The 16,648-nt window shown below is 39.1% G+C and overlaps 1 protein-coding gene across 4 annotated transcripts in view; it reads left to right on the top strand.

Annotated features, from left to right (window-relative positions):
• Positions 1-16,648, top strand: part of LOC112149660 (cGMP-dependent 3',5'-cyclic phosphodiesterase) — a gene marked incomplete at its 3' end in the record, with an annotated part of 200,241 nt that overhangs the window by 163,370 nt on the left and 20,223 nt on the right. For all 4 annotated transcript variants that reach the window (XM_024277489.2, XM_024277490.2, XM_024277491.2 and 1 more), the window contains 6 exon segments: positions 4,129-4,285; positions 4,954-5,006; positions 10,120-10,194; positions 10,452-10,493; positions 11,185-11,253; positions 14,042-14,172. In XM_024277489.2, coding sequence (XP_024133257.1) covers positions 4,129-4,285; positions 4,954-5,006; positions 10,120-10,194; positions 10,452-10,493; positions 11,185-11,253; positions 14,042-14,172 — 527 coding nt within the window.

Below are 16,648 nucleotides of genomic sequence, written 5' to 3' on the forward strand. Positions count from 1 at the left end.
CTTCAAGGAATTGCAAATCTAGTTTTATTTGGGTTTCAAATAATATTGGGCCCAATTTGGCTTCATGCACAACAGCTTTAAATGCTCCTACAATTGGAGGATTAGAAAGAAGCCAGAGGGGTGGGTCGGCAGACTCAAGAATATTTTTTCCCCCAGAACTGTTAGCCATTGTGTCCCCTGTAGGACAAGGCCCTGCACCTACAGTCATGGAAACCTAAGAATCTCCTCCAACTGTTTTGTCCTGAGTCCAGACCAGGGGTGTCCAAACTTCTACCAAAGAGAGTCAGATCTGATATAGTTAAAATGTTAAACTGTGTGTGGGCCTACCAGTCTGCTTTTATTCTTTGAACCCTTATAATAAAACGAAGTACCAATGAACTATTTTATGACTTTTTTATTTCTTCACAATGGATGGAAATACATTTCACCAGAACTACTGTGAATTTCATACATAAGGACCACAAATAAAACAAGTTTACCTGGAAAACACATGAATCAACATTAAATTTGGGTTCATATGAAATGCAGCATATTATTCACCATTAAATGCTCTCTGTAAACGTCTAAATAATCAGAGAAACTAATATGTTCTTCTCATTCTGCCTCTTAAAGGCTCTTCACTCACATTCATGTCATTGTCCCCTCCTTGCAAAAAAGAAGCAACTGAACGATGTCAGATTATGTCCATGCTTTTGTTACAAGCTTATAAAAAAATAAATTAATAAACCTCACTCCTTTTCTTCTCTGGCTCCCAATACCAAATGAAACGTCCCTGATTTTTTGGACCACAATGTTACGAGTGGAGGCTCTCACTGGAACATTTTAGAAATGAGAAATGAGAAGTGTCATAGGAAGGACCTAGGACTGTGTCGCTCCAGCTTCACAACGACTTATAATAGAATTGAGCCAATCACAATCAAGAAATTGTACAGAGTTCTTAGAAAGTGCTGGGGACCGCATATTATTGATGTTACAAAAGGAGCCTGCGGGCCGGTGGAAATTTGAGCGCGTGCTAGACTTTGGACATGTCTGCTCTACATTATTGATTGATTTGTTTATTTATTTTAATTGTATATAATTGAAGATATGCAGGGAAAATATTTGATCATGCTTAATTGTGACAATAAATGTCTTAAATCTATGAAAGATCACAACAACTGCAAAAGCAAAACAAATAATAATTCAAAAAAAGCAATTAAAGCAAAATTCCAGAAACCTAAATGTAAATCCAAAAAAATTTAAATTAAAAAAAGGAAATGTTTTGGACAGCAAAAGTAATTTTGAGAAATTAAAATGAAATGTTAGAAATTGAAACAAAATAATGAACTGGAAAAGGTAGATATCATGGGATATCACTGATTGGAGGACGATGTTATGGGAAGTTATCTGGTGTGATGATATCTTCATACAGAAAATATTTATTTAAGCTTCTGGCCAGATCAATCCTCTCTTTTCCACAGTTTGAGCAAAACATCCTCCTGCTTTACCTCTTCTTCAAAAATCAAACAGTCAGTGGTGTCCCATAATACCTACTTTTTCAGATTTTTCATTTTGTTTCATTTTTTTAACATTTCATTTTGATTTCTGGAGATTACTTTTGTTTTCCAAAAAGTTTTTTTCTTCTTTGGTTTCTTTTGTAATTGTAACCTTTAATATGTTTTTCCATTGAGTGACTTGTTGTTGGGATTTGCACTTTCGAGCCATCGTAGCTTATTAACGAAAAACTAGATTATCAAAAAGATTTCCAACTCCAGCCCTGCGACAGACTGGCGACCTGTCCAGGGTGTACCCCGCCTTCGCCCATCAGTAGCCGGGATAGGCTCCGGCACCCCCGCGACCCCGAAAGGGAAGAAGCGGTCAAGAAGATGGATGGATTTCCAACTCCAGATTTCCAACTTTCTGAAGTGAGCTATGATTTTCATCGTAGAGTTATGGAATATTCATGTTTAGGATGTTCATCCTTCCCTTTTTTTTCCTAAAAAATGATTGATGTTTAAAAAACAAGCAGATTGCTTCAGGGTAAGTCATTTCTCACTCCATGAGGTAAGTTATAAATGATGATTACCAGCTACAGTGGAGGTCAAGGTGTCTGCAAATCCAGAAAAAACTACTTTCAAGTGGTTTGATGCCAAGATTTTGCATGGAGAAAAAGGGGCAACAGCACAGAAAGGCAGGTTTTTGCCGTTGTTAAGCAGTTGGAGGATAGAGGGGTGATCAATGGGGCTTTTGTCTTGGACTGCAGCCAGTGACTTAGAGAACATTTCACCGCTGGAAAGAAGAATGGGTTCACCTCAACGGCTTCTCAAATAAAACGCCACGTGTTCTGTTTAAGAAAAGAATCCTGCAGTGTATGAAAGACCTATAGAACTATGTTTTTGCAGAAAAGGAAGAAAAATCATCAACCTAAAATAAATTCTTGCTTCTAACATTTCCAAATAAGGTGTTACCCAACTGACTGATTTTCTTTATGGGTTTTAAAACGATAAATGTTAAACTTTTAAAAAGTTCTTGTTTGGTTGTTTGTTATTAGACCTACCCAGTATGAGGGACAGACTGAGTACATTATGTTGTAACTTGTTGGTCACTTTTAAAGCCCAATGTACTAAAGTAACAAGGACAGTTACTGGATTGGGGTGATGTGGTCCCACCAGAACACGCCCTTCACTCTCCCTACCACCCTGGTCAGAGTTGCAAGTAACAAATCCATTAAAAAAAATACGTTTTTTTAAATGGTAGCTTTTATGTTGGTTTATCTCCATAGCAACCATTTTATTTTTTGGTCACCTGGGGGTGAAGACTAGGTCAATGTAATTTTTAGAAGAATTGGCAAAAATAAATGTTTGGATTTCCTTGGCAACAGAGGGTATTTTTTTTTTCATTGTGCATGCCCACTTCCATAATATTTTCGAATTATATGCTTTATTCAGCTTGACCTAACAATTCTCGTGTTACATTTTGACAATATTCCGCTAAAAGATATGCAAACAACAAGAAGATGCTACTTTTCCAAGCTCGCCAGGCTAACGCTATTCAAAATCTACAAATTGGACATTTTTTTATAACGGCCTTTCCAAATGATTTTTGAGGAGGCCATAGTTCAAAAACCCCTTGGTGGAAATTAAATGTGTTTAAGGTACTAAAGACATTTTTTTAGGAAATTCAAAATGGAAGCCTCCATGAGGTCAAAGGTCAATGAAACTTTGGTTCAATTCAATTCAGTTCAATTTTATTTATATAGCCCAATATCGCTAAGAAAAAGTTGCCTCATTGGGCTTCATGCCGGTAAGTTTACAGATGCAAAAGGTTAGTCATAAAATATGAACAATAGCTAAAAACTAAACAGACTAAATAAAACTGGCTATCCCTGCCCTTAGACCCTCCCTCCCGGAAAAACTCCTAAAAATCCTGATTCAGGAAAAAGAAGAAACCTTAGGGATGCCCACATGAGGGAGAGATCCTATCCCAGGACAGACAAGCGATTTACCAGGACTATTAAAGAAAAAATTTGCTTCTACAACTACGTATTTGTCGCAGTTGTGGTTGTAGATTTAACCTGGTGGTGTGTGGGTGAAATTTCATGATGATAACTTGAACATTAGTTTCTGTTTCCCATATTGTCGAAAAATTTGAAAATAACCAAATTTTCTCACTTTGCTACAAAATGGCCACAAACCTGTCGGTCCTGTGACCATCCTATAATAATTTCAGAACTTCCTTTGGATATCCCTTAACACATGTGTTTTGGTTTCATTAGTGCATGTTTTTCGTGTCCCATGGGAGATTGTGGCCCTATTTGATTTTAAGATGGTTTCACTTGCTGTGATGTCATAACTTTTTGGGTCAAAAATTAATTTTCACCAGGTACTAGGTTAGTTCTTAAGCATGCGGTGCAAACAAAATTTTTGCTCAAACGAACAGTAAGAAAGAAGAACAGTAAAAAAAGCAATCTGGCCCTTGCAGTCCAGGACTGCTGCAGGACATAAATACAGTAATCCAGCTGAGTGACTCAACAATCACTTGGTGTCACTTTATAATGAACTAAATTGATTGAAAGTTCCTGGTACTGGTTGATGACCGTCCCTCACAGCTGACTGTGGTGCACGTCTATGTTTGTGCGTGATGCTGCAGGCCTCGGTGGCATGTGTGCGCATCCAGTCCATCCAGGCGTACCATCAGAGGCCTCCGCTCAGCCCCTCCCTCCTGCAGTCCCACAATGCTCTGCTGCAACTCAATGTTTCTGAACAGGACTACTGCGAGCTGGACCACAACATCCTGCAGCTTTGTGGTATGTGCACAGGAACACTCATTTTCACAATAAAGGCCACGCATGAAAGCTGTTCCATCACCATGTCACAGTCCATGCATTTTAGATTTCCCATACGTTTGTGCACAAACACAGGCCACATACATAGTCATACACAAGCTCGGGCCTGTTAATAGAGTGAACCCCTGTGGATGAAAAGCTCTGGGAATTCTGTCAGTGACAGAAGGAGCGTGTGACGGCCACAATATGAAAACAACACGCTTTGCACAAATACTGTTACAAATCTCATGCATAATGGAAGTCGACGGGCTCATGCCATCCTGCACACATGCATCTGCATTGATTAACTCCTGGAAACGGTCATAAAACATCTGTTGCCTTTTGTTCTCAGCTTTTGCCACCTTTGCCGTCATCTTTTTTTCTCCTTTCATCAAATCTGGCCCCCATTTTTCTTCTGAGGTCCAGGTTTGGCTCCATCCCTCATCCTGTCTTTATTAGCAGTCTCTTTGTTAGGTGACTTGTGTTCACCCCTTCCTCGCCCTCCGCTGGCTGAGTGCTCTCCTCCTGGCGTCGCTTTCTGTCGACTTGCTTACATGATCCACATTTGCATTCCTCGCCGGCCTCAATCTGCCCTCGCTCCGCTGTGGTTTCCTCGCCGTCACTTTCTTTCTCTCCGTCTCCTCTTTTAGGTGAGCTCTATGACCTTGATGCAGCTTCTCTCCAGCTCAAAGTCATCAATTATGTAAGTCGCTGAGATCACTCATACACTCCCACACAAACACACACAGACGAGGACGCGCGGTAAATGCAAAATATCCTTCACTGCGACTTCTCCCCCTGTTTCTGTCACAAGATTTTTATCACACAATTATTTATCAATTTCCCCAAAGATCACCCAGAACCTTTCATTTACACGTCTGCAAATCGCAGGCAAGAAATGCGCCGTGTGCAAACCTAAAAGCGAGGATGTGATGATGCTGCCGCATAAGCAGCAATCTGCCTGCAAATGTATGGAATTTTTATTCACAGAGAAAGGAAATACACTAGATAAAGGGGTAAAAAAAGCCTGGGAGAGACGGGAAATTTGAAATTTATAGTTCACTTGAGAGACAAAGCCTCAGTCCATTCCTGCTCCAGCCAACACTAATGGATGTATGCACATGAATCTTCTCAATATAGATTCAGCTCCAGCCTGCTTTTTTAAATATTTCATAGCTTTTGTTAAAGTTCAACAAAAGTTTGTTGCAAACCCCTCCCTTTAATCCTTAATAGTTCTTTAGAGCTGCAACAAATAAAAAGGAAATCAAGCTTGAAATTCAGAGTCTGAGCTTTAATTTTTCTCTCATTCAAATGCAAACTTGAAGGAAGTACTCCGTCCTTATGTCTGCCCCGATGAATAATAGGTTTTAAACTGTTTCATCTACAGGTGTGAGCTCTTTCTTCATTATTTATTCATCAGTTAAGCAATTAGGAGGTCTGGAAAACGTCTGGAAACTGGTGCTTTGAATGTGCATCAAAGCTGCACTCGGGCCTGAGACACAGGTCAAAAAGAAATCCACTCTACAGATCTGAAGATTAGGAGCTCCCAAATCCTCACAGCTGGCTTCAGTACGTGTGACGATATAAACAGATGCAGGATAAACCAAAGTCTATCGCAAAGATAAGACGCTTCAAGATCTCAGCAAGGTGTAAACCTCCTAACAAGTGTTAGAGACAATCCTCCACGCCAAGGACAGGGTGCTACAACCTACTGTATACGAGACCTGGAGCGAGTGAGTGTGATGTCACCCATAGAAAATGGTAGAAAATAGAAATTTCCAACAAAGTGGCGTTCATTCAGATGGAATTTTTTTCTGATACGATGCTGCTATGTCGAACCAGATGTCATCAGTAAGTAGGCATTGGTTTCCCTTGGTCTGAGTCAACATTTCTATGGCAACCACTCTGATCAATCAGGAGTGAGCTTAAAGTCGACACGCCTACCACTTGAAGTCGCGCTGTCAATTAGACATTTCAATTGTTGTATGGGGCCAGCAGGCACCACCTACTTTAGTTAAAGCTTCTGATTGGTCAGTTTATAACTTTAATAACTTGCAAAAAAGAAAATATAGGATTAACAAGAACATGTTAAAAAAGGTAGTAGAGTATGAATGTTTATTCTGATAAGCAGAATGAGTAATAGCAGTTTATTCCTCTATAGAAGGCTGGGATGTTGGCTGTTTGGAACCATTGGTCAATGGTTACTACCATTTTATTTCAGTTTTGCCCTTGGTATTGTTGTATCCTAAAATTGACAAAAACTGACGTTGGAACTTGGCTAAAAAAAGAAGAGTGAGCAGCAGGGAATGCACAAGCAGTAAAGAAACAACTGAACCTACTTCAGCATCAGCACCACCGCTCTACTTTGCTGTTTTGGAGTGTCCACCGCTGCACGCCAGCAGTAGCTGAGTATTTGGGTCCAGATGACCTTGGAGTTGATAAACCCAAGCAAGAAAATTATCCAGCACTAAATTTCTCTGGAAGGAAACACAGTTTCTCCAGGTCATGTAACCTAAACGGTGCCTGGTTAGAATGTTTAGTAAAAACTAACGCTGTATTCTGTTATCACAATTTGATTAGATCTCAATGATGTTTTGTAAATTCTTCTTTTAATTCTTTTATTTTCACTTAAGGTTTGAGCAAAGTTTGAGACGTTGTGAGAGTTCTAGTAAATGTGTTTAAAAATACCAAAAGAAAATGTGCAAAAACTCCTCTGGAGATCTGGAGAAAACACATGACTTAACCGTTCTACAAGTTAAAAGCAAGATTACTTTTTGAACATGATTTTTATCAGATAAGACATATAAGATATGACAGGAAGACTTAAAAATAAACTGCAACAGCATTTGCCAAAAAGTATCCTAATGGACAGATTTAAGTAAAATGAAAAAGAACAATAGAAAGTTTACTTTTTTTACTGTTGAATTTGCTATTATTTTATTCATTTATTCAAAGAGCTGCTAGAATCATCTACTACTATAAAATTCTGATGCCAGAAGCAGGAAGCTTTACTGTTCTCTGAAATTCCCAGAGGAGAAAAAAACGCCCTTCAAATGTGTGGTATTTCATGCGACATAAATGGCCATCTTTGAGTTCAAAAGTCAGAGCAACCTGGCCTTCGCAGCATGGGTGTTACCTTGGGGCCGCCTCGTCTGAACTGAAGTACTGCGTGGTGGGAGTTCAGCCTGGATGTACTACACCATCCTTCTGTGCCTCCAAGCTGCATTTGAAGAGCACAAAAGAAAAGAGGTTTCAAACCACTGCATCTGTTTTATTGGAATATTTTAAAGGGTTTTCTTGGCATAAAACATAAAAAAAAGCTTGGTGGTAAGAAAGGAGAAAGGGGGAAAGGGAGTTGGAGAATAATTTTAGTAAGAAGAACACCTGAAGGAGCAGTGCTGAGATTTTCACGTCTTGGAAAAAAAAAAAAACAAGAATAAAGAGTTTGTGTTTTTATGTGTAAGCCAAAAACATGTTGTGCACATGTGCATTGTTGTGCTGATCATGTGTAAATACTTGAGGTTTGTGTGAGTTGTTGAGCTGAACATGTTGGTGGTTTTTTATTCAGGTCTGCTGTGGATTCCAGACATAAATGCAGATCTGCAGTAGACACATGTGCGGTTCACAGATTAAAGAAAAGCTCAGCACTGGTTAATCTGCATGGTGTCTAGAAATCAGTCGTAGCTTGAAACGGTTTGATTATTCAGGTTACAGTTTCCTGGAAAAAATATTAATCCCAGCATTTGTGTGCATTTTAAATGTAAAGAATTGCTATTTCACATGTACTTGAACAAAATCCTTCATTTTTAAAAATGTATGTTTATTTTTACAATCATTTTAGTTATTTCTATGTTCTATTTTTATTCTTTTCCATCATAAAACCTAGAAGTTGTTCAGAATATTCTTTTTTTGTGAAGATGGAAAGTAAAAGACACAAAAGGACAGATCAGTAGGAATTGAAAAAGCAAATGAGGAGGGGGCAGTGACACGACAAACAAGGTGAGCAGATGGAGTGAAAAAGGAAAGGCTGTCCTGACAGCTCTGGAACTGCTGTGGCACTAAAGGCATGAAGTAATGGAAAACAGAACTCCAGAGTCAACATAAATGAAAACTGAACAAAATACTAATGAAACGAAGCTTCTGTCCTTCCTTTATTATCCTCTATACATTTCTTAAGTGTTCTTGATTCTTCTTTTATTTTCAAAATCATAACTGAGCTCTTTCTCTCGAAGCCTCAAGCAGAGCATTTCCACTTCAAGCTCTTTAAAGCAAAGTCACTTATTAAAATTCTTCTCTCCAGTTGAGCTCATTTTCTTCCACAGTTCAATGAACAAAAATCTTTCTTTCAGAAAGGGCAGAAAAAAACCTCCCACTCAATTGCTTTGATACAGCAAATTTAAAATAATGAACACCGAAAATCAAATGGTCTTTAGTCCAGTTCTTGACCGTTCCAACAGATCATGGAAGCCTGCCAAACCAAATCTAAAATAGGAATAAACCAGAACAATATGGGATGAGACAAGACAACAAAATGTTCTCACAAAGAATATAGCCACTGGTCAAGTGGAAATATATCCCGCACAAGCCCCCAAAGACATTGCAGCCCTAAAGGAAACAGCTCAATAATCTCAAGGGAAACTCGAAGAGACCACAACCTAAAATGAACAGGGAACACCAACAGAAGAGATTATGGAAAAAGAAATAGTCTTGGGCATTAAGGAAGGTTTAACATATGACAAAGAAAAAAACAAAGTGGGGGTGGGAATATGGCCAAAACAAGCAAAAACAGGAAAACGACTGCCCAAACTTAACCGAACGTCAGTCAGCGGCTGACAGAAAATGTTTTGTATCAAATTAAAAGTGTACAAATACAGATTAACCATGAGCATTAGTGATAGGTGAAGGGCAACCACCCCCTGGCCAAACAAAAAACACAACTCTTCAAAAAAAAAGATTACAAAAATTTGTATCTCATCCCACCTTTAAGCAGCACAACACTGCTTATAAAGACTAAATAAACCCAATCAGATGTCTGATGCATCCTCATCAGGTGAGCAGTCAGTCAGCAAGGAGGAGCTCCGGCTCCATGGTGACAAACATGAGCAACACTTAACAATTACTTCACTTTTGTGATGGTTCACCCTTTTAAAGTTACTTACTTTTAATTTCATTAAGGAGAAACATTAGGAATCTATTTGTGTTCACAAAAATGTGCATGAAATAAGTGCATAGCCTATGGTAGTTTGGTTCTGGGCTGATGATTTCTTGTACGCTTGGGCTGAACTCGGATTATAGATGCATAAACCCCAGAGCCCAGACGCTGATGGTGGTTAGAGGCCAGATCACTCCAAAGCATCGCTCTAGGAGGAGAACGGGGTGAAGGAAGGGTTGTGAAATGTCAAGCATGCTGAGAGAGACAGCCATTCATAAATTTAAAGGCAAAAATTTGATTGTGATCGGCAGAGAAGAAGGAGCACTCTTTAGCTATTGGTTCAAAGTGAAGAGCTAATTATTAATGGTGGGTAGAGTGACACAACAACCAAGCGTACCTGGAAGAGAGGTGGCTCTCCCTTGAATGAAAATTCATGATGAGTATTATAGTTTTCATGCTTATCATGCAAATAATCTATCATGTGCACTTTTTATGTGTTATTATCGATAAGCTTTTGTTTAATAATGATATTGGGTATCTGTAGGGCCCAATCATCATTTTCTGTACTGAAAATGACTTTAAAGAAAAGTATCCACACCCAATATTTTTCTCTCATTCAATCTTCTAAGGAAGTAATTTTTTGTCATCGTGTTTCTCTTTGCAGTTGCAGCAGCAGACGCGGTCACAGTGTTGTTGTTTGCTACTGGTATCTGAAGATAACCACCAGTTATTTTGCCAGGTAAAAAAGCACACACCTTCTTTGTAAATCTTCAGTGTCACAGTCTTGGATCCATATTATTTTTATATTGTACATGTGAAACACCAAACTTAATACTGACCAGATTTTCTTGAACGGTGCTTCCTTTATGTCTACATTTTTTCTAACAGACACAAACACATCACACAGACAACATCCTCGTCGTTTTGCAGGAACTCGCGTAACATCAAACCATTCTAGTATCAATACATGTGATCTTTGTATTTTGTGACTTTTAGGTTGTTGGAGACAAAGTCCTGGAGGAGGAGATCAGCTTCCCGGTAATATTAATTTAAAAAATGATAATAACAAATATGTGTGCATTTCCCAGTCTGTTTGTCTCCATTAACCCATTTAAACGCATTTGCTAATTGCATATTTGTTTTAACCCATCTTCATTAGTCTGTTCGAAACATTTACTCATTCATGAGACTCCCTCTTCCCATCATTAGGTAAACCCAGAAATTCAGGAACCATATTTTTATCCTATTATAAAAACAGTGTGTTTAACCTTACATCCTTTATGACTGTCACGAAAGAAGAAAGGTCCCACTTATGCATTCTTCTAATCCTTGAAAGACTTTATAATTAAAGAAATTGGGCCAAAGAAGCAATCGCTCCCTTGAACTCCCTGGAAGTCTCCTGTCCGTGTTCGTGATGCACCTTTAGCCTTTTTTCACATGCACTTCATTAGTGTGTGAATAGACTGTTTCCCCCAGCTAAACGATGTGTGAAATCTTAATAATGAGTGGTGCAATGAGATGCAAAGACATGCATGGTGTATTCGAGTGTTCACTTAATAAGCCTCTTGCACCATAAGCAACTTTTTATTTAAATATTTTAGTCCTAAAGGAATCTCCAGGGAGTTGTTCAAGAATTATGTTTTTATCAGGCATTTTGTCCCTATCATAAGACTTTCTGTTACTTGTTGGATTCATTTTTTTAAGTCAGTGTTCTGTTTTATATTTTCAGCTGATGTTTGGACGGTTTGGTCAAGTTGTTGAAAAGAAAAAGTCAATTTCTCTTCAGGACATCAGTGCCGTAAGACCTACTTATCTACTTATTTTCTGTTATCTATTCTGAGAGAGTTACACTCCAACTTCACATTGGTTCTATTGTAAAATCCTTCCCAACAGTCTTTTAATTATGATCATGCAGTTTTTAGCAAATAAAAAAACTAATCGTTTTTTTCATTTCATTTATTTATTTTTTAAAAATATTTTCTGCAGAGCAGCAGGAGCTCATTAAAACATAATTTCTGAGCTGTGGGCGGGGTTGTTGAGACAAAAGTTAGCTCAGCTAATATCCAATCAGCCCTTTAGTTTACACTAGCTTATAGCACCTCACAAGCAAAAGGTAACGGCAAAAAAAAACTGCGAGCAACATTAGAGCTATGCAGACATACGGTTTAGGGCCAGATGGCAGCTCAGACGAGGAAAAACAAGACGTTAATGGATCTATTTATCCACAAAAGAAAGATTTAAAATTGAAGCGGAGAAGACAGAGTTTGACCTGCCTATAGCAATTGCTGGTTCACAAACTCATGATTTTTCAAACTGCATGTTTCATCTGCTCCTGATCCAACACAATTTGAATGAAGAAATACTCAGAAATGCAGATTTTAATCTTAATTTTTTTTACATATGTCCTCCATCATGAGAAAGATGCTACAAGAACATGTTAAAAACAACAAAAACACAATTTACCTTGGAGTTGGTCTTTAATTCTATCCCAACTCTTAATTTAGTAAAGTCCAGTGAATCATAGAATTGACAGAAAATTATTTTTTTGTATTTTAGATGGTTTTTAAAACCTGTGATGAAGTCCTCAAAATATTGCATTACTTTTTTTCTTTTTCGGTGAGAAAAATATTTGGTACAAATTTGCTTAAAACAAATTAAGATGCTATTATTTTTACATGATTGTTCAGGGGAAAATGCCCTTTTTACCCAGGTTCAAATGTTATAATAATAATGATGCATTTTATTTTAAAGCACCTTTCACTCAAGGACACTGTACAAAGTAGAAAAATAAAATAAATATAAAAACTCAACAATATCACTTTAAAAATATATATTAAAAACACAATAAATAAGTTGACATCTTAATAAAATTAGATCACAGATGAAGAAAAGTTATGAATTTGGGAAAGCAGATTTAAACAGTTTTGAGTCTGGATTTAAAAACTGAAAAGGAGTCAGCGTTGCGGAGGTCGGGGGGCAGAGAGTTCCAGAGTTGGGGAGCCGAGCAGCTGAAGGCTCGGCTCCCCATGGTGATCAGATGGGCTGGAGGGACGGAAGGCTGAAGGGAAGAGGAAGACCGGAGAGAGCGGAAGGAGGTTTTAATATGGAGACAATTAGGGATATCAGAAGGAGCCATGTTATGCAGGGCTTTGAAAGTGTTGAGAAGAAGTTTGAATTTAATCCTGAAAATGACCGGGAGCCAATGTAGCTGTTGTAGAACCGGAGTGATGTGATGGAAGGAGTTCTGGTGATGATGCAGGCAACTGAATTCTGGACTAATTGTAGTTTATTCAGTCTTATTGGGAAGACCAGTCAGGAGAGCATTGCAGTAGTCAAGGTGAGAAGTGACCAGGCTATGAACCAGAATGGAAGCTGAGTGGACGGTGAGTGAAGGGCGGAGACGATTGATATTACGAAGATGAAAGTAGGCAGACCGGTTAATGCTATTGATGTGAGATTGAAAGATAATAAACTGTCAAGGATGACACCCAAACTCTTCACCCGAGGGGAAGGAGAAGCTGAAGAGGAGTCAATGGAAAGAGTGAAATTGGAAACTTGGGAAAGGGATTTGGAACCTACAAGGAGTAATTTGGTTTTGTCACTGTTGAGTTTGAAGAACTTTAAGGTGAACTAGGTTTTAATTTCAGACAGGCAGGAGGACAGGGAGGAAGGTGGAAGAGAGGAGCTGGGTGTCATCAGCGAAACAATGAAAATAAATGTTAAATTTACGGAATATATTGTCGAGGGGTACGAGGTAGGTGATGAAGTGCAGGGGACCAAGAACAGAACCTTGAGGAACACCTGACGAAATGGATGAGGAATGGGATTTAAATGATTTAAATTGGATAAACAGAAAATTGATCTAAACATTTTAAAACATGGTGTACCTGTATTATAACACAATTGTATTTTGCATTCTTTCAATAAGAAGTCATTTATAAAAAATAAAAAAAAGAAAGAAAAGAAAAATTAACCACAGATGAGTTATTTCCATCATAAGGTTTTAAATACAAAACTTTTCCCATCTAAAGTGCTTTTGAGATTTCATGGAAACAAGCAAGCTGAATGTTAATATAAGAATTCATATTTTTGATGTCATGTTGTATTTTGAATCATATGGTTTGTCCAGGAATTATTTTTAGTTATTCAATTGTTTATTATTTTTAGGAAATTCCACATTCACAACTGTAAATGGTCAAATTCACAACCTTATTTTGGTTTATTTTATCTGGATTTTTAAATCTTCTTACAAAACAACAGAACATGCAAAATCTGAAATCTTAAATAACCTTTTAATATTATAAAGGAACTGCACATTATTCAACTTTTTTTGAGTTTATAAATATATGTTGATCTGCCAGTTGCACTGAACTTGAAGTGTTTTCTTTAACCTATAGTTCTACATTAAGTTTGGTTGAAAAGATTTTTTTAAAATTTCTGGAAACTGTCTCCAGTGGAAGGATGATGAACTACACGGCAGAGAATAAAGTTTGGATCATGCTAATGAGAGGGTTTCAGAAATGCTCATTTCAAGTATGAATGGTGATATAGGGTTAATCTTTCTTCTGTTCTTCTTGTGTTCTCAGGAAGAACGCAGGCAGCTGTCCAGCCTGCTGGGCTGTGAGATCTCCTCCATGCTTTGTGTCCCTGTGGTCAGCAGAGCCACTGGTCATGTGGTGGCGCTAGCATGCGCCTTTAACAAGCAGGGTGGGCAGAGGTATGAATGTGAGCCACTGTAACAATTTGTGTTTTTTTCTGCACTTTTATACCCAGAAGAAACGGCATGAACAGCTTTTATCCATATACATTTTAGAAAACCACTCCAACGTCGTGGTTTAATCTGAATTCAATTTAATGCTCACATCGTTAACCAGTGACTCCCAGAAGATGTGAGGCTTTACCTGACAGCACCCTGAGTTTTGGTGATGAGGAAGCGTTCAGCTTGTTGGCTGTTTGCGAGCAGCCTGTCGCCAGCAAAGGTTTTCCAATTTAAAGACGGTAATATGTTATTACATATGCAAACTGGATTAGTAACTGAAGGCTAAATGAATGCCAGGAACCCCACAGACAAATGATTAGCATAGCAATCATGTCTAAAGTGCTTAAGGAGTGGCACAGGCCCGCCCCTCTCTGATGGGAACATTTGTTTTTTGGGGGATTTACAACACCCACTAAAGGCATCTATATACATGAGAGGGAAAAGCACAAAGCAATTGAAAAAAAACTGTTCAATCAATGCACAGATCTGCTTCACAGGATGTGAAACAACACTGTTGGGAAATATTCAGTTGCTAAAATCAGTTTAGGCGACATTTTTGTGGTGGTAAAACCTAAAAAAATCTTGAGATAATATTATTAGTCATCAGTTGGATGATTGTCCCTTCATGTAAAGCCTCCAGGTCTATACAGTGTGCAAATGCAGTGCTGTTTTAGCATGTAATTAGGGTGTAGTAATAGCATGCACTTTATGCATAATTTCACCAAATTTAAATCCAGGCTACTTTCTTACTGACTTGTAGTTTGTCCTTTTTATGTTTTACTTTCCATTTAGATTCTTTTTCTATTTATTTTAACCACATTTCCAGAAAAAAAAAAAAAGCTGCCGGACAAAATGGTAAAAACCTCCCGCTTTGCTTTCATTAAATTCTGGCCACGGATATTAACTCCCTGTGTTACTGATAGCGCTGCATCAATGGTGGCCGAGCGTTCTCTGTAGACCGCTGAGGTTTGCCTCACATTACAGTCCAGAGGCCAGCTCTTTCAAACTAAATGAAAAGTATCTTTGGCAGAGTCTGTCTTTGAAGGCGGTGGAATTTCCACCAACTGTCAGGACTTTGACAAACTCTCGGGGGGAAAGAGAGCCCCCTGAACCAAGACCATCACTTTTAAGCTTCTGTCCAGTCTCTGTGTCTGTGAGCACGGTGTGTGTGTGTGTGTGTGTGTGTGAGCAGATGGCTGTGATGATGATGCTGCTGGTGGTGTGATCATCTACAGTCAGGTCATGAGTCTCACAACAGCGGGTGGCTTGGCTGTCTGGTTTGGCACCAGCACGTCATGTATGTGTGTGTTGTAATCTCTTCTTTTGTCCGTTTCCTCTGCTCCCGTGACTCAGGTGTTAGCTTGAAGTCCCACTCCGATCATCTTTTGACCTATTGTAAAAGCGTTCCCAGTGGCCTTTTAATTATGAATATATATCGTTTTTTTTTCCATTTCTGCAGAGCAGCACTAGTTCTTTAGAAATTCCCCTCTGAGTTGCGGGCGGGATCTTTGGCATGGAAAACCCCGCCCCCACTTCCCATCACCCATAAATGAGAGCTCTCTGTTTACATGCTCAACCACTAGTCCCTCACAGCTCCAACCTAACATTGGCAGTGTAGCAAAAATGGTGAGCAATATTGGAGCTTTCCAAGGAACTGTTTGGAGCCAGATTCCAGGACAGACGAGGAAAACAAGGATCTATGGATCTATTCGTCTACAAGTGGATGCATCAGAATGGAGCAGAGCAGGGAACTGGTGGCCTGTCCACTGTCCACACTGATTTGAATAAACAAATACCATATTATTTAATCTAGTACAAGTTGCAGCAGGGGCTGCATGGTGGCGTGGTGGTTAGCGCTCTTGCCTCACAGCGAGAAGGCCCCGGTTCGACTCCCGGCTGGGACCTTTCTGTGTGGAGTTTGCATGTTCTCCCCGTGCATGCGTGGGTTTTCACCGGGGACTCCGGCTTCCTCCCACTGTCCAAAAACATGCTTCATAGGTTAATTGGTGACTCTAAATTGCCCCTAGGTGTGAATGTGTGGGTGGGTGGATGGGTGTGTGATTGAGGCCCTGTGACAGACTGGCGACCTGTCCAGGGTGAACCCCGCCTTCGCCCATCAGTAGCCGGGATAGGCTCCGGCACCCCCGCGACCCCAAAAGGGAAGAAGCGGACAGGAAGATGAATGAATGAATGAATGAATGAATGAAAGTTGCAGCAGCCAAGAAATGCATAGACTATTTGAATAATAGAAAAAAAATCCCAAACAAGTCGTACTGGAGTACACACTTCTGAAAAACTCCCCCATGCTCAATGTAATGCTGTTTTCACACTGAGCGCAACTCATGTTTGCTGCCTATTTCAACCATTGTCCCAAATTGTGTTCATAAAATAGACGCTGCAACCGCGGGTGGGAGGAGCTACCGTCAAATGTTAT

The sequence above is a fragment of the Oryzias melastigma genome, linkage group LG13 (assembly GCF_002922805.2).
Source record: "Oryzias melastigma strain HK-1 linkage group LG13, ASM292280v2, whole genome shotgun sequence".
Lineage (NCBI taxonomy): Eukaryota > Metazoa > Chordata > Actinopteri > Beloniformes > Adrianichthyidae > Oryzias > Oryzias melastigma.